The following is an 18,299-nucleotide window of genomic DNA, read 5'->3' as shown; positions in this document are numbered from 1 at the left end:
AAGTGAAATGAATAGGTGGAGTAAGGCATACAAGGCAGAAGGAGACAGGAATTCAGGGCCTTTCAGCTGAAGACTCAGAAGCTTTCAGTCTGAGGATTTGTGGAGACAGAATTGGCTGAGGAGTTGGAGAGGTGAGAAGTGGCTGTGGCATGTTCCTTTGTCTTGATGATCTTTCAGCATTTACTCCAATATCTGGCTCTGGGTTTTTGTTATAATACCATTTAGAATTCGTGCTACAGCAGGACCCACAGGAAAGTGACCACTAATGTGGTGGTAATCTAATTGTACTGAAATGTGATTTTGATTGTATGTTAATAAATAAAGTTGCCCTGGGGTCAGAGCTATTAGAGCCATAGCAAGAGTGTGGCGGTGGTGGCACACGCCTCTAATCCCATAGATCTCTGTGTGTTCAGGGATATAGCCAGCATTGGAGACATATGCCTTTAAGACCTAGGGGGCTGTACATTCAGACAGTGATGAGGCAGTCACGTGTTTGGGTTTACAACCAATGAGAAGGCAGAACAAAATACTATAAAAAGACGAACAGACAGGATATAGCTCTCTTTCGGGAAGCTGGGACACCGCAGGAGGAAGGGTGAGATTTTAGCTCTGAGCTCTGACCTCTCGGCTTTCTCTTTTACATTGGTTCTGTGTTTCTTATTTAATAAGACTGTTGGATACATCTACACACTAAACTTTGCCAAAACAAGGTGGGATGGTCCTTCAGGGTTCCTGCTTCACAGAAGAAACTGCCAGACATTTTGCAGAATACAGAGGAAAGTGACTGACAAACTTGGCCAATATAGGTGGGACAGTCTTTCATATTTCCTGCTTCATTGAAAAGTCTGCCAGATACTATGGGCCTACAGGCTGAAGACGGATGCCCTGATGTTGCAGAGGAACTTTGGGTGACTGTCCAGGCAGTCGGATGTCTCTGTCATTTCTAGAGTTTTTGGAAGTTGTTTGTAACGCATTTTTTGTTTACTTAAATAATATTATATCCTTCTGGGGCCTTTGATGGAGTTGAAGACTAGACAGTTATAGTTGCAGTTTTCCTTAGCTATGATAAAAAGTAAATTAGGTATAAAATTTGGATTTACTAAGATAGGATAGATTATGGAGTGTTTTCTTTAAATGTACCAGATACAAATGAATTGGAATTCAGTACATTGTGAATGTAATCTTTACTTGGTAATTATTCTTATTGTATACAGTCTTACTATGTTAAAATTAAAACCTTTCATTTTTGTTTAGAAAAAAAGGGGGGGAATGTTGGGGAGTATTATTTTAAGGTGTGTTACTTTTGTTTATGTTGCATTTGTTTAACTCTGTGAAGCTGTGTTACTGTGCCTGTCTAAAACACCTTATGGTCTAATAAAGAGCTGAATGGCCAGTAGCAAGGCAGAAGTAAGGATAGGCAGGGCTGGCAGGCAGAAAGAATTAATAGAAGGAGAAATCTGGGAGATGGAGAGATCTAGGAGAGAGAGAGGGAGGAGGACAACAGGGGCCAGCTACCCAGCTACACAACCAGCAACAGAGTAAGAACGAAGGGTATACAGAGATAGAGAAAGGCAAAAGATAGATGGAATAACTTAAGAAAAGCTGGCAAGAAACAAGCCAAGCTAAGGCTGGGCATTCATAATTAAGAACAAGCCTCTGTGCATGATTTAGCTGGGAGCTGGGTGGCAGGCCCCCCAAAAGAGTAAAGGGATAAAAGCAAACAACAACATACCACAGCTTATGCTCAGTACTAAGTTCCCTATGCATTATGTTATGTAGTGGTCACAACGTCAGGGGATTTATTTCAAATCAAGAGGCCAGGGAACAGCTGACCTAGTTTCAGAGGACCAAGGTCAGGTGTACTCCAGGTCCCTGGGTGTCCCACATGCCATGTCCCAAGCTACAGGAATTAAGCGCTCCAGAACTATGGACTGAGAAAAGTCCAAGTAGCTGCCTCCTCTTTGCACACTGTATGATCTTCAAAAGAAAGGGTCATATTTTAATTGCCTATGTACCTTTCACTCCATTACAATGCTTATCATGCAGCAGACATTTAAAAATAGTAATATACTTTGGGGCAAAAATCTAAAAGTCCAGGGTACATACAATATGCTCAGCTCTCATCACCATGGGGGCAATACCGAAGAGAAATGGGGGAAGTAAGGAAGGAAGGAAGGAAAGAAGGGAGGGAGGGAGGGAGGGAGGGAGGGAGGGAGGGAGGAAGGAAGGAAGGAAAGAAAGAAAGAAAGAAAGAAAGAAAGAAAGAAAGAAAGAAAGAAAGAAAGAAAGAAAGAAAGAAAGAAAGAAAGAAAGAAAGAAAGAAAGAAAGAAAGAAAGAAGGGAAAAAGAACACATAGGTATAGCAATGGGGACCAAAGGAAGACGTCACACTGCTATTTGCCGAAGTGTAGTCTCAGGTATCTTCAGCAGAAGGACCCCACATTCTTGCTGAAAGCATGAAGCACAAGCAAGAACCCTGATATTCACAAATCAGAAACTGGAGGGAAGGGATCTGGTGCCAGGGGCCTGGAGTACTGTGGACTCCCTGGAGAATTCTTAACCATGGGAAATCCAGAAGCCCAGGGAATAGGAATCTGTGGGAGGCAGTGATGCTTTAACTGAGACAAGGTGTGTGTGTGTGTGTGTGTGTGTGTGTGTGTGTGTGTGTGTGTGTGAGAGAGAGAGAGAGAGAGAGAGAGAGAGAGAGAGAACAGAGAGAGAGAGAGACAGAGACAGAGAGAGAGACAGAGAGAGAGAGACAGAGAGAGAGAGAGACAGAGAGAGAGAGACAGAGAACAGCTCTTACCAAGCTATACAGGTCTAATCTCTGTACAAACAACACACCTCCTGGGATGGGCCAGTTCCCTTTGATAGCAGGCTGAGGACCAACAGAGCAAAAGGGAAGAGAATAAGGAGTCAGAGGGATATGTAGGGAACAGAGGGAGTCAGAGGGATGTGTAGGTTACAGAGAAAACAAGCCTCATCATTTAACCCAACATACAAAACAACATCCTGTGGAAAGGAGGGGGGTAAAACGCAAGTCAACTTTTATTAACTTCAGCACCCTGAACTAAATCACCCACTGTCTCCCCTGCATCCAGGCTGCTTTCCCCTGGACATGCTTCAATTCCTTTCTGGCCAGAAATGAAGCATTTTTTTTTTCAGCCAAGAGAACAAACAGAAAATAGTCTTACTTGAAGGGTGGAGGTAGATGATGTCTTTCACGGTGAAGTCTCGGGATTGAGCAGCTTTCAGACAGTCGGCCAGCAGGCTCAGCAGCAGGAGCCAGGCCAGGGCAGGGCTAGGTTCCATGGCAGACTGGCTTGTCACTCATACAGAGGGCCTCAAAGTGGGCGCTTGAGGCGATGGGAGAGGACCTGCACCTGAAACAGGAAGACAGACTCATCTTAGTATCCAACAGGAGATGGAGCAGGCAGCCTGGCTGATCTCGGGTAGGTGAGTTGAGCTGGGGAGGGATGGCACACTGGGCCCAGGGAAACAGGTGCCAAGGGGGCAAACCTTATAAATGGTAATTTTAGAGCACTCAGAACATTCCAGCCTGAATCTATTCTTAATCAGGCTGCTCCTACTGCTAGCAATCCTTCCTAATATCCAGCAGAGATGGTATCAAGAGAGATTGAATTTTAATGAAATCCAGCTATTTTTGCCAGGAGGCCAGGGGACATGTGCCAGAGAGCAACAAAATAAGGCAGGTGCAAAGCTCAGAAGCTTTTTCCCAATAATGGTGGGGCCCAGGGAACAGACAGCATCCTTTCTGAGTCCGAGCCACCATACTGAATGGTAGGAGGGACTCAGATTTGGAAAAGAAATATAGGTAAGCTGACATCTTCCAAACCCCAAACCATCTCAACAGCACAAAATCTCTTAAACAAAACCAACATTTATTGGTGAATACTGTAGGTGTTTGCAAAAGAAAAAAAAAAAAAAAGCAAAATAAAATAAAATGCCAGCTTACTCTAACAGCCCTATGAGGTTGCCACTCCCATGACCCCATCTTGAGTGAGCAGGTCAAGCACGTAAGGACAGGACTGGCTTCTACTCACGGCGTGGCTTTCAACTCTGCATTTCAAACGCCAGCAGACACTGTGTTCTACCTAAAAACCAATGATTATGGGATTGAGTTGCTACTTCGCATTAAGCAGTCATCTGCTGCCCTTTCTTCCAATTATCGTTCACTAGCCTCAGAGAACAGTAAAGCCCTGTGTAGACTGTTCAGCTCACTCAGAATGCAGGAAATGCTCCTTTTACAAATGACTCTCTCACTATCTCCTTAATTTTCTAGAAAGTCCAGGTCTCACATTCTGCTTTTCCAAATCCATAGTCACTTTCGGTCATTAAAAGGAGTGGAAGTTAGGTATTTACTTATTTCAACCTAATTAAAAACCTGCAATTTGGACACTCTGTTTATAGACTTAACATAAATATTCAACAAGATTTTTAAATGGCTTAAATTTTTAAGTTCCCTTGTGAAAAAAAAAAAAAAGCCCTGAATATACATCAGAAATTCGATAGAGAAAAGGCAATATGGCCCATTTAGACATGAGGATATACTATAAAGTGATGTCTATCCAAACTGAGTGACAAAAAGTATACTAACAACCCAACTCTTCATGAGATAGAAGCAGGTTTTCAAATTGAGAGAGCAGGAAACTCTCAGTGAGCAGCACTATACCATAGTGAAAGAAATGTGGAAATTATTAACTGAAATCAATAGTTACAAATGCTAATTTTTTTTTAACAAGCCAAGCAGTGGTGGTGCACGCCTTTAATCCCAGCACTCAGGAAGCAGAGGCAGACAGATCTCTGTGAGTTCAAGGCCAGCCTGGGCTAGAGTGAGTTCCAGGAAAGGCACCAAAGCTACACAGAGAAACCCTGTCTCAAAAAAAAAAAAAAATTAAAAAATTTACAAATGCTAAATTTATTTACAAATGTGTTTATGTTCATTTGTTGCTTGTTTTCGGAGACAGGGTTTCTCTGTGCAGCCCTGGCTGACGTGGGATTAGCTCTGTATGTAGATCAGGCTAGTCTGAAACTCAGAGATCTGCCTGCCTCTGCCTCCTGAGTGCTGGAGTTAAAGGTGCGCTTTACCATCCCCCACGATGGTCACCTTTTTCTTTTTCTTTTTTTAAGTTGGCAAGCTGTCTAGAAAGCAAAGTGCCCTCTAACGACTGATGGTGCAACCTTGCCAAGTCTGGGCTCACTAACTGCTCACACTTTGCCTCCTGAAGCGGACTTGCATGCAGGATGAGAAGAGGCTGCTAATAAATATGACCGACGAACACTGTAGGGGGCACTTGGTTGAGCAATGCTAAGGAGATGTGAAACAAGGGTCAGTGGTGGCCCTCCCTGACTTGAGACAGCAGCCTAGCTTCATCCTAGTGGAGGTGACAATGCTCCCTTTCTAGACAATCAGGTGAGTGAGGCAGGGAAGGTGAGTCCGCATCTGTGGGACAGGTGGGCACAGTGAATGCCGGAGACTTCTACACCACAGTCCACACCCCGACCTGTGTCCTCCACAATCAGGGATGAAAATGGCGGGGACGTTATGTTTGGGACCACAGCCATGAACTCACAGATGAACGCAGAAGACCAGAAAGAAAACATGACCTATAAACAGAGGCCCAGCCTCAGAGTTTGCCTGGGCTACCACAGGGTAGCCAGCTCGACTTTCTCTCAGGTACAGAGGCTGGAAGTTCTGGGTCAAGGTGTCTGCAGCTTTGGTGCTTCCCGGGGCCTTTCTCCTTGGCCACAGATGGCCACCTTCCCTGTGTGGCCCTCATGTCCTTCTTACTCCTGTGTCCTTGTCTTCTTATGGGGACACCAGTCCCTTGAATTAGGGCTTCATGTTAATGACTTCACCTTCATCCCAGTTACCTCCTTAAAGGCCCCTGTCTCCAAACAGAACCGAACTCTGAGGTACTTGGTGATAAGACTAACTTAAATTCTGGGGGAATCACACTTCAGCCCATGGTACAAAGTTTCTTCCATATTATATTTACTGTCCCATGATATGCCACGGAGCTACTGTTTAAAATTACAAATGGTGCCACAGAGTGCCACAGAGGGATGCAAATGCCTTCCTGCATTGTGGGGGATGTGAGAGCTTCTGGTCAGGGACTTCCTGTGGCTGTCATTACTTCCTCCTGTTCACCTGGCCACAGAGGAGGCACGGCCACTGCTGTGGTGAGATGAGACATTTGCCTCAGACCGTTCTGACACCTCAGGAACAGTGTCCTGTCCTCTGATGGTTGCGTTTGCTGGTTTGTCCTGTGCTTTGCCATAGGAGATAAATGACAACAAAAAAACCATGTCTGCTAAGAAGAAAACTAAAACCCAGGTCACACTAACCTGAAGTCACAGAAGCTATGGCCACTTCTACCATGTAACCCCAAATATAATCTGATAGGTGTGGGAAGTATCTTGAGGTAATGTTTAACATTTTACACTATCAAGAAACCGAACTCCACAGCAAAATAGACAGCACAGAAAACTCAACATAAAATATGAAGTTAAAAGGATGTGGGTTAAGAATGTAAGGCTTACCATACCACGTGGGATCACTTTAATCCCTAACCTGTTCGTCCACCGCGACTGTATGTAACAGCTGCCTCCTGGTTCGTCTTCTATGCCTCTCCTCCCTGCAAGGAGTCTATTACTCCTCATCTAATTGGTGTCTGCAGCTGTTTAAGTGCAGAACTTGATAGTACCTCCCTGTGATGGGACAAACAACCCAGGTTTGAGACTATGTTTTAAATATGAATTTCAAAACAAGCAGTGATAATAGTTCAGTAATAGAATTGAAGGTGAGTTCGCCCTACAGTTTCTCTTCATAGTTCCTGCCACCTACTAAACATCCTGGAGAACTCTGGCGAGCATCCCTTTGAAATTCCTCTAACCTCCCACATTGAAAAGCGAGTTTTCAAAGCACAAAACCACAAACCGGTAACATGAGGGACAGGCTGAATGTTGGCCCCTCTCCCCAGATGTCCACGGCATAATCCCCAGAAATCTGTGAGGGTGAAAAGGAACTTGAATGTGATTAACTTAAGATCCCTGAGGTGGGGCGATATAACTGTTTTATCCAGGTGAGCTCATATCATCTCCAGAGTCCCTGCCAGAGAGAGGAAGGAGAGGCAGGAAGAGGTGAGGAGACAGTAAGTGCAAGAAGTTGATGTGGTGTCAACTTCAGCCTAGTGCCTGCTGCTGGACTGCTGACCTCCAGAACAGAATGGCTTAAAAAAGTTTGTAGCAATTACAGCCACTATAGGAACACAAAACAGCTACTATAAAAATCATTTTACCTCACAATATGCACCATAGAAATATGCAGAAAATAGGCACAAACCTACCTTTGTGTTTGTCACCAAGAACTTTAAATTTGCTTTCTTGATTTTGAATGACTATCAGAGATTAGAATTAAAAGCAGGGTCACATAGTAACATAGTAACAACTTAATATAGCTTAATCAATAGCTTCTGCTGATGGGACAGACTGTCACACACACACACACACACACACACACACACACACACACACACACACTAAAAAGTCAAATGGCCACTAGAACAGGACATCTAACATTAAGCGAGAAAAGGTATGCACAGTTTGTTCTAAGTTCTTGCTTATCCATTTTCTCTACACAAGTCTCCTTGAACACCAATATCACCTAAAGGCTTCGAACATTTGCTTGGCTCCAGCGCTCACACACCTGCTGAGTCCTGCTTTTCACCAAGCCCTGGAAACAGATCAGAAGGGCCACAGCTCTCTCATGTCCTATTTAACAAGCTCGGGGACTTCTTAGAGCACACTGTAAATTGTCCGTGACCCATACTATCTGCTGTTTGTTTCATGTTTAGTGATATATTTGTATGATTTTTTTTGTGTGCATACATGCACATATATGTGTGTGTTCAGGTGTGTGCATGTGGATGCAGGCACCCAAGAGGATAACCTTGGATGTCATTTACCAGGAGCAGTTCACCTTGCTTATTTTGATACAGAACCTCTCACTGGCCTCGAACTTGCTAACTAGCCTAAGGTGTCTGACAGGTGAGCCCCAGTGACTCACCTACCTCTCCCTCCCCAGTGCTGGGATTACAAATTGAACCTAGACACTTGCTGTGGGATGTTCTGTATGTCCTGTGGGAGCCAGTTCTCGGGTTCCTTGTGGCACGGGCCTGAGTGCAGGTGTCTGAGATGGTCTGCACTTGGCTGTGCTGGGGGATGGTCTGTATGTCAAGTTGCTCTGAGTGGTCAATGAATAAAACCTGATTGGCTGTGGCTAGGCAGGAAGTATAGGCGGGACTAACAGAGAGGAGAAATAAAAGAAAAGGAAGGCAGAAGGAGACTGCCAGCTGCCCACCAGGACAAGCAGCATGAAAAGATGCCGGTAAGCCACTAGCCACGTGGCAAGGTATAGGTTTATGGAAATGGATTAATTTAAGCTATAAAAACAGCAAGAAGCCTGCCATGGCCATACAGTTTGTAACCAATAGAAGTCTCTGTGTTTACTTGGTTGGGTCTGAGCAGCTGTGGGACTGGCGGGTGACAAAGATTTGTCCTGACTGTGGGCAAGGCAGGAAAACTCGAGCTACAGACCCTCATGCATGTAAGGCAAGCTCTTTACTGACTGAGCTATCTACCCAGCCTTTTGTGTGTTTAGTACAAACAGACAGACACACAGACCCAGACACACATAGACACACACACACACACACACACACACACACACACACACACACACTGCATTGCTTTTCTAGTCTTGTAGACGAGAAAGCTAAGCTCAAAGGCCAACTTGTTCAAGATTATACAACGGCCTTATGTGGGATTTGAAGCTTTGTCTTTCAGCTCATATAACTAAAATACCCAGGTGAAAACTTCCCACACTGGTTTTGCTCACAGAAGGGAGAGCAAGAAAAGCTATCTGAATGATTTCACATGAAATATCAACTAGTTTACAACCTGAATTCTTCAATGTTCAACTCAAGGTCAATGTCAGTGCTTCCCATGTGTCAAACCCTGCAAGTGGCATGTCTTTCCTAGGATTTGCCTTCCAGTTCCTCCCTAAAGGTTTCTTTGTAGTTGCTGCAGCAAGCATTATGCAACAGTGGCATCTAAACGGAATGTCACTGCAGCTTCCTCAGCAGCCCCCTCAGCCCGAGTCTCCAGTTCCACGGCTGTGTTGAAAATGTGTGAGTAACATGTACAGGGATTGAGTTAGTCAACCAGGTTTGAAGACAAGTCTTGAGTCTAGTTACTTAACCACGCTATGCCTCCATGTCCTCACTTGCTAAAGGGGCTTACTTCCCACCTCAAACACTTATCAAGACTACAAATGTTACACAGTAAAATGTCATGTGGTATTTCCTAGTGTCTTTCCTAGTATATGTTTTACTCAGAATCAGTCAGTGTGTTTTGTAAATGAAAAGTAAATACAGTGAAATTTACTTTGTTCAACGTTCAGTTCACATTCCCTAAATCAGAAAACAAAACAAAACAACTCTGTAACACCTCAAAATGCCTAAGACAAATAAGGACCCATCTGTTTCTTTCTCCTCCTCATCTGCCCCATGGTCACCAAGGCTGGCACAAAGCCAGAAGGGAAGAAGAAGTATGGTATTACGAGAAATCCACAGAGTCTGCTTAAAGGATAAAGGAATTTATTAGAAAGACTCACTAGAGCCCGGAAGATTTATTGTAGGGTCCTGGAAGTCCAATGTACAGTCCAACGCTGTTCTTCTACCTGGGTCCATCTCAGCATCCAAGTCCATGAGGGAGAGAAGAGCTCGGGGCATATGTGTGTCTCAGGTCTTAAGGGTAGGCCCAAGCCACGGCCCAGAGCATGTACTTAAAGGTCATATAGGTAGGTAGGACAGTTACCTGCTGCATCTCTAGGGGCGGTGCTTCAAGGTTATAGCTAGAACAGGTATCCACTACAGTGTGGCTGGTGCTCAAGCAGCCCTGGTGTTTTCCTGACAGCCCTCACCAATGAAGCAGACATCTGGGTGCCACCCTTACAAACTCTCCCTATACTAATGGTCTATGCTGCATATCACGATATTTGCACATTGCTTTCACTAGACTTGGCTTATACACAAGGTGTCAATGAAGCAATAAGCACACCCCTCATTCTCTTTCCTCCACACCTATCCTGGGGGTGGACCCACACTCTTCATGGTGGATTATCACAGATGAAGTTAAAGCAACTTTCTGCTCAGCACAGAGGTTGTTATTCACGCTGCCAGTGCTGTAGCAGCGACCATGAGATAAGTAGTTTACACGGAGAAGGCTTACTTGTGATTTCAGAGGTCTCAACCCACGGTCAGCTGACAGCTGCTTGAAGCCCCACAGGAAGACGGAACATCATGCTGGGGAGAGCATGGAGGAAAGCTGCTTACTCCAATGCAGCCAGGAAAGGGGGTGGAGGAGGGTCACACATCTTCATCAAAAGAGTGACTTAACGTACTTCCACTAGACCCCAATTCCAAAGTCTCTGTCACCTCCAGTCCTGCCACAGGCTGTCAATCAAGCCTTCAGTACATGGTCCTTGGGATACACTTGCCCCAAATATAACACTATCCACCGTTTTACACAGGAAAGGGCAAGCTTCATTCCTTTGACCCAATTTGTTCATGAAAAGCTTCCAAATGTGTAGAGTTCCAATCCTTTTTTAGCCATGAATTTTTAGGTATTCAATGGAAAACTCCTGAATTCTTAAGTAGTTGCCTTAATTCTCCCAACAGTTGGTGACACTGATCCTGCTTAGGGAAATGAGGTCTTTCCTGGGCTTAGGAATGATTAGGAAAAAGGCTAAAGAGAGAGACACCAAAGCTATGGAAGGTTCTGGAAGCTTAATATTACTTTGTACACTCAAAAATGTAATGTATCACTGTCACAACTTGAAACAGTTCTTAAAAGCCTGACAAGGAAATTTTCACTTCAATGTATAATTATTCTTTAAGGGTTTTACTGAGATGAAATTAATATATCATAAAGTTTACCACAATTCAGTAATCTTAGGCATAATTCTTAACATTGAAAAATCATCATTAGTTAGTTTAGAACATTTCTTTCATTCCATTTAAAAGCCCTATACCCATTAGCAGTCACCCCAATTATTTCTTCCCCTGTATTCCGACAACCACTAATTTAACTTGCATCTCTATGGATTTCATGTGAGTGGAATGATATAGTCTATGGCCTTTTGTGTCCTATTCCCTCAGGCTGTCATAATGTTTTCAAGTTTATCTATATTCTAGTATTTATAATATTCCTTTTTATGGCTGAATGTTTCATTGTATGAATATAGTATGTAGGTTTATTCATCAGATGATGTCTATTTGGAAGGTTTGGATATTATAAATAATGTTATTATTAATATCCATGTACATTTCTGGGGATCAAGCATGCATATTTATGTTTATTAAGTATTTGCCCAGGACTTGGTCTCATGGGCACATAAGGTTTAACTCTGAGGAGAACTGTCAATGTCTCATTGTAGTTGTGCCATCTTACATCTCCAGTTTTCACTTTCTCCACATCCTCACTGGCCCTTATGCTTCTCTTTCTTAAAACAAACAAACTGTAGTCTGCCTAATACAGGTGAAGTGTGTCTCACTTCATTGTATTGTCTATTGTAATTTTCTTGCATTTGTTTGCATTTTCAAGTAAGCCAGGGGGTTGAACATGTTTTCATGTGTTTATTGTTCATTTGAATATCTTCTTTGGAGCTAGTGTCTATTCAAATCATTTATCCAATTTTGAACTGGACTGTTGATTCTTTGTTGTCAAGCTATGAGAGTTCTTATATCTGGATTCTAGATATTTTCAAGTGCAACATATGATTATCAAATATTTTCTCACATTCTCTGTATATTTTTCTACTTTCTTAAACAAACAATCAGGGTTTTATTATGTATCCTTGGTAGCCTGGAAGTCCCTCAGTAGACCAGGCTAGCCTGGAACTCCTTCAGTAGACCAGGCTGGCCTCTCACAGAGATCCACAGATTCTGCTAAAATGTTAAAGGCAGAAGCTGCCACACTCTGCATTTTTTCACTTTCTTGATAGAATCTTTTAATATAAAAAAATTAATTGTGATAAAATATATACATTGCTTTTTACAAATACAGACTCTGTTCCCTTGTAAAAGTCAAGTTCAGTTCAGCATGAGAAAGATCTATATACAAGGCACGGTAAAATATATTTTCCACTTTCCTTTTCATGAGGAAAACAGGATGGGCTGGACCAGATATTAATAGCCCTAATGCTGACATCCATGCATCAATCATAAAGACTATTACTATTTTTTGGGAACGGAAAAGTGAAAGACACTTGACAAGCATTTACCACTCGTCTAATGGGGACTGAAATGCAGACTTTGCTGACGGGGGGGGGGGGGGGGGGCGGCTACAGATCCTCAGGACCAGATGGCACTTTAATCCCCTAGTGACACAAACGCTCAGATATTAATATCAAGGGTCTTTTCTAGGACTCTGGTCACTTCTGAGTCCACTCTGCCTTTGGACTATTCTAGACATTTAGAAAAGACATTGTGTCTCCATTTTATGATGCTGCCATTTGAATATGCACGGCGGGCCCCATCCCTGAATGCAGCACTTTATAAAGAAGTACACACTCATTTTCACAGCTCTGTGACCTTTCATTTGTTATTTATGAGCTTTTGCAAATCTAATACGACTCTGACAGATTTAATTTGTGGTCTAAATTACCTTTGCATGAGTTACTCAGCTGCTGATTTTATTCCAATAGATTACTTGCTACATTCTGGAATATGAGGAAACACAAGTACTTGGAGATCTATCAGACATTCTCTACTGTGAAGACAGTTGAGAAGAGCTGCATTCCGTATAAATGGTGCCAGACAATATAAAGGAGAATTTCCACACCAGTCACAGATATAAAGGGATAGAGCCCTAACCCAGGTCAAGTTTCACAAATCTATACTCCCTCATCTCTGTTTTATATTGAGTCCACAAATAAGATCCTCCCACTCTTTAGACCAGTCAGCAGAAAAAATCAGGGACTTCTGTAAGTTACCCTGACTGAAAACCCCAGTGCTACAGAACAAGAGCTCAGTGCCAAGCCAGAACACAGGCAACTGAGCAGTACAGAACCAAAGCAAAGTGAAAAGCATTCAGAAGCTACTCGTTTAAATTTGAGATGCCTAGTGCAAATACAAAATGGAGTTCTGAAAAGTCATGATAGGTCTTGATTTAATTGTTAATATGTACAGAAGGTGATGTACATAATTGATGATGTAATTACCCAGAAGAGTTAATTCCAACGGCTGTATGTATAAACTAAAAGCATGGACTTATTGGCCTAAGTCACTTAAATATAATATTCAGACCAAAGGTAACAACTTCCTCGTGTTTGGGAATTGCTCAGATTAGATGGTGACTTTTAAATGTGCTTAAGACTTCTTTGACATGTCTCTATTGTGAAGTAGATCCTACATCTTCTGCCCTTGAGTTTGAGCTAACCTTAATCAGTTGATCAGAGGGTATAGAAATGACATCATTTGTGAGGTAGGTCATAGAAGCCACTTATATGTCGTATGCTGGGATTGTCATGCTAGAACCCTGTGACATCTGAAGTCAGTCTTGAGGGTGTGTTTCCTGCTAAACAAATCACAACACATGAGCCACAATCGTTACTGCTCATGGTCAGTGGGTCAGGAATCGGAAAGGGCTTAGCCTGTTCTAAGATCCTCTGTTTAGATGTAATCAGATGGTGCTCAAGCTGGGCCAGGAGGCAGAATGGTGCTGGAGCATTGGGACTGGCTGGGAGCTTCTCTTTCCATGAGTCTCAGCAGCCCTGATTGGCTATTATGTTTTCTTTGCATCATGCCACCCTCATCACCAGTCCCAATGCTCCAGCACCATTCTGCCCCCTGGCCCAGCTTGAGCACCATCTGATTACATCTAAACAGAGGATCTTAGAACAGACTAAGCCCTTTCCGATTCCTGACCCACTGACCATGAGCAGTAACGATTGTGGCTCATGTATTGTAGTTTGTTAAGCAGGAAACAGAGCAAAAGAGCTAACTAGGAATTTGAATTTGAGATCTCTTTCACATTGTTTGGAAGTTCAGCTATCGAAATCCAGCAGGCTGTAACAACAGCTGAGAAGGGGCCCAAGAACTGTCCTGTGTTCTTAACTGTTGGGGCCCAGATAGAATCAGTCTGATAACCTTGCTTTCAGGAATTTCAAGCCCACCCCTCTTCGACGAGCCTTTCACCTTTATTCTCACGCTGGTTCTTCCCAAGTGTGGCTGCTGCAACAGCATTCTATGGGAGCCTCTAGCCCAACTGTCCCAAAGCCTTAACAAAGCAGGAAGGTAGGTACATCCTTGGATCCCTAACTGGTTAGGGCAACTTGGTACTCCAATCAGAGAGGACCTTTATCCCTAGAACAAGAGCATAGTGTGAGATCCATCAATATCAAAGTAGTGGGGAATTGGTTTTCAAAAGGAACCAATGTACTGTGATCTGAAGAAAAATGTCTGGAAGCTGGGACATCAAATTCCTACTCATGTCCACTCTGATGTATAATACAGCATCTGGATAATGCGTTAGTCTAGAATGAATATTTCTGCAAGAAAGTAGAAAAACTACCTTTCCATGTGATCTTTTCCACATTAAAAAAAATTAGCCTAAAGCAATGATGACAGTTTGAGGGGCATCCACAGCCAGTTCTCCTAGGAAACCCTACTTCTTACTGGAATGGCTTTACACTAACCTCAATCACATGCTGTCACTGGGGAACACCGTTAAGCACAGGTGACCCACACTACTGGCAACTGTTGCTGGATTCAGCACTGGACATGTGAGCCAACCAGGTCAATGAGTGTTCTCACACAGTTTTCCTTTAGAAAAGACAACAGCCTTCTCTGGAGTAAGAGACTAACATATAAAGCCTACGAATCTGTGAATGCTACACTCCTCTCCACTTGAAAGAGGACAAAGAAGCTGGCTGGCTGGCTTAGAGAGATGAGGAGAAAGTAGGGAGAACTCCAGTGATGTTCAGAGTTTGAGTCTGGGACAATTCTTAACTCTCCCCTTATAATGTAGACCTTCACTTTCTAGGCAAGAGATGCCCGTTGTCCAGGTTAGTTTAAGACTGAGATGTATTTCCTGTCCCTTGTAACCAAGAGCTATAATCCAAGAGTCTTCCTAAAGCCAAGAGTCTTCCTAAAGGGTCCTCCTACCACCTTAAATTTCCCTATGTAACTCATGTTTGTTTAACACAGTACAGCTTTAAGCTTGACCAGGTAAACTTAAAAGCACCGAGGGATTTTTAAATGCCCATTATGGAGAACTAGCTGGAGATGACTTCTTTTGGATTTTATAGACACTAACGTTTCAGTTCCAACTTATGGCGAGAAAAATGCTCACATTCCTGATTTGAACTGAAGATTCATTTGCACAGAAATCAATACTTTAAAAAAAATGTGCATTTCTTTTTCCGGAGCCAATGGCAAGGCTAAAGTTATAGGAAAAAGCTGCCCTCCTGCTTTGTCCCAAACTCATTTAATGGTCAATGGCATCAAAAAAGCTTCAGTTCCTGCAAGATAAATGATGCCTGGGAAGTATGCCTGGCAATGCAGTCTCACATTAAAAGATGCTGAATTTGTTCTAGGAGCTGTTTCACTTGCTCACTGTTCCTACCAACTTGAAAACTTTTGAGAACTGATGATAAGGCGTTTTCAAGTACAAACAATAGGGAAGGGATGAATCAAAGCGTTCCCCACACAGGAATGGGCACTCGAAAAACTTCACCCTGCCATCTTTTTTAAGCTACTTGGAAATAGGTGAAGGTTGGGAAATTTTTTGTTTGGGTGTCCTTTCTATATTTTTAAAATTGTCATAGTTTCATTTAAATTTGTATGGGATTTTTATCCCAAAGACCTCTGAAATACACAATTATATCAGATGGCACTCAGAATCAATATGAAGTTATCAGTGTGTTAAATCAGGACAAGACATACCCTTATGTTCAAAATAACCCAGTTATAAACCCAACATTTTAAATTTTATTTTATTTTAGGTGAATAGGTGTTTTACCTGCGTGTATGTCTGTACACTGCTTGGGGTTCTTGTGCCCACAGAGGTCAGAAGAGGGCATGAGACACCCTTGAACTGGAATTACAGCCGGTTGTGGGCACTGGGAATCAAACCCCAGTCCTCCCAAGGATAATTCATGATCTTAATTGCTGAGTCATCTCTCTAGCCCTCTCAATAAGCAGTATAATGAGACATACACTTCCATCTCCTGATGACAGAGCAGCAGTCATCCTCTACTTTATCAAGGGAATCTTCAAATGCATTTGAAGATTCAAATAATTCATCTTCTTCCACTAATTTTGAGTGTTCTGAAGCTTCATCAACACGAAGAACGCTATTAGTCATGAGTTCCAAAGAAGAAACAGCCTTCTCTGACTCCATGGAGTTAGTTACACAGCGTGAATCAGTTTTATCATTAAGGAGTATTTGCACAGTATTTGAGGGCTGGTGAGATGCTGTTCAAGGATTGGGATGTGTTATTTCTCCCCTATTGCTCTTCCCAAAACCTCATGAATCACCACCACTCACCAGTGCTGACTGTCCAAAGTTCAAGTTGATACCTATAGGCAACACCAATATTTTTACCCTCTTTGCAGAAACCTTCTTTTTGTCCTTTGTGTTAACTAAAACTCATCTACCAATGAGAATGAAGCTTTCTTTTTTTGGCTAACTACAGTGCAGTGTGTTCATCCTCACAAGTCCCAGGAACCCTGGGCATGTGACCTAGATGTCATTCCCTTCTTTAAATGCCTTACAAAGCATGGCTTTCTCTTCACATAAACTCTCTTCCTTTCCTCAAAAGCTAAGCCTTCTGTCCTTACAGCTGTCACAGTAAAGGTAGAACCATGAAGAATATACTTCATCTCTACCCATTACTATCTTGTAACCTTGGTTCTTAGCCAAGACTGAAAAGCAGTCGATGCTCAGTCTTCACTCCCACCCTGCATGGAGCACGGTTTTGCCCATAGTTCCGGGAATCCTGACCAAGGTCTTGTTAAAATGATTGCTTCCATTCGTCTCTGACACAGTTCAACTTCAAGAATGAACTGCAGCTGCACGTTTGATAGGTATGGGGAGACCTGGGATTTCTTATAGGAGGGGAGAACCTGTCTTCTCATGGGAAAAAGAAAAATGTTATAGCCAATATTAGAGTTTAGATACAAAATGTCTATAAAAGTGCATGTTGAAAGGTTTGATTGACAACAGATGGGCCTTAGGGAAGTGACTGGATCCTGAAAGCTCTGGCCTCATTCGTGGATTTTGTGTATGTGGGGCTCCATTGAAGGAAATAGGTCACTAGGGGCATGGTGTGAAGACAGCTTCATTCCCATCCCTCCCTGCCTCTCTGCGCTTCCTAGTCACCATGAGGTGAGCAGCTCTTCTCCACCACAGACTACCCCAATGATGCTCTGCCTCACCACCAGCCCAAGACAATGGCACCACTGACCATGAGGCACCTGAAACCACAAGGCAGAGGAAATCAGGATGCCTGTCAGGTGATTTTTCAAAGGGATGTGTCACAGTAACAACAACCCACCACAGATATTGTCTTTAAAAATGGCTTACATCGTAACTCAGGCTAAACCACTATTTTCAAATAACTGGATTCCTCTCTAGCTAACTTCTAAATCTTAACCATGTTTCTCACTTGACAAAGGACATGTTTAGGAAGCAGACTGTGTTGTACCCATCCCCCGGCCAGGTCTCTGATGCATACCTTCAGGTACATACCCTGTTAGTTTCATTGCTTTGGAAAGGCAGCTCGGTTTCCTAACCTGTTACATGATTTGTTTGAAGTACATTTGCCTACATAAGACAGTTACATAAAGGAAGGAAGGATTTCATCACCCTGAGCATGAAGACAAATCAACAGTCAGTGAACTCCACATCCCTATTGTTGAGGTTGTAATCCTTCCTCAAAAATACACCATCTTCATTTGCAAGTCTTTGTAAATAATGACTGCTGAAGAAGTGGATTCTTGTAGCAAAGGGGAACATAATAAGATTTTACATAGTATTCATTCAAGCAGAAAAGGCTGTAGGGGTTATTAATAAAAGAAGGCTGTCTTTGATAATGGAATGTCTTTGTTTTGTTTTTACAGATAAAACACTTCATTTCTTAGGGTAAATCCCCTGAGTAGCCTCTGGTGGGTAAGGAAGGACATCCAGGCATCCAAACTGACCCCGACAGT

General features: G+C 42.8%; 1 protein-coding gene across 2 annotated transcripts in view; it reads right to left on the bottom strand.

Annotated features, from left to right (window-relative positions):
- The window catches only part of Lypd6 (LY6/PLAUR domain containing 6), a 134,024-nt gene that overhangs the window by 26,222 nt on the left and 89,503 nt on the right, over positions 1-18,299 (bottom strand). The window contains exons 1-2 of one of the 2 annotated variants that reach the window (XM_042275276.2): positions 3,977-4,115; positions 3,195-3,383 (exon numbers count right to left, since the gene is read on the bottom strand). In XM_042275276.2, the coding sequence (XP_042131210.1) occupies positions 3,195-3,312 (118 nt within the window). In that variant the 5' untranslated portion in view covers positions 3,313-3,383; positions 3,977-4,115. Of the gene's footprint in view, positions 1-3,194; positions 3,384-3,976; positions 4,116-18,299 lie in introns of those variants that run through there. The other variant, XM_006974284.4, reaches the window with a different exon arrangement.

Source organism: Peromyscus maniculatus, chromosome 4 (genome assembly GCF_049852395.1).
Source record: "Peromyscus maniculatus bairdii isolate BWxNUB_F1_BW_parent chromosome 4, HU_Pman_BW_mat_3.1, whole genome shotgun sequence".
Classification (NCBI taxonomy): Eukaryota; Metazoa; Chordata; class Mammalia; order Rodentia; family Cricetidae; genus Peromyscus; species Peromyscus maniculatus.
Note: the sequence above shows the minus strand (reverse complement) of the source record. Positions and strands in the feature narration are given on the sequence as shown.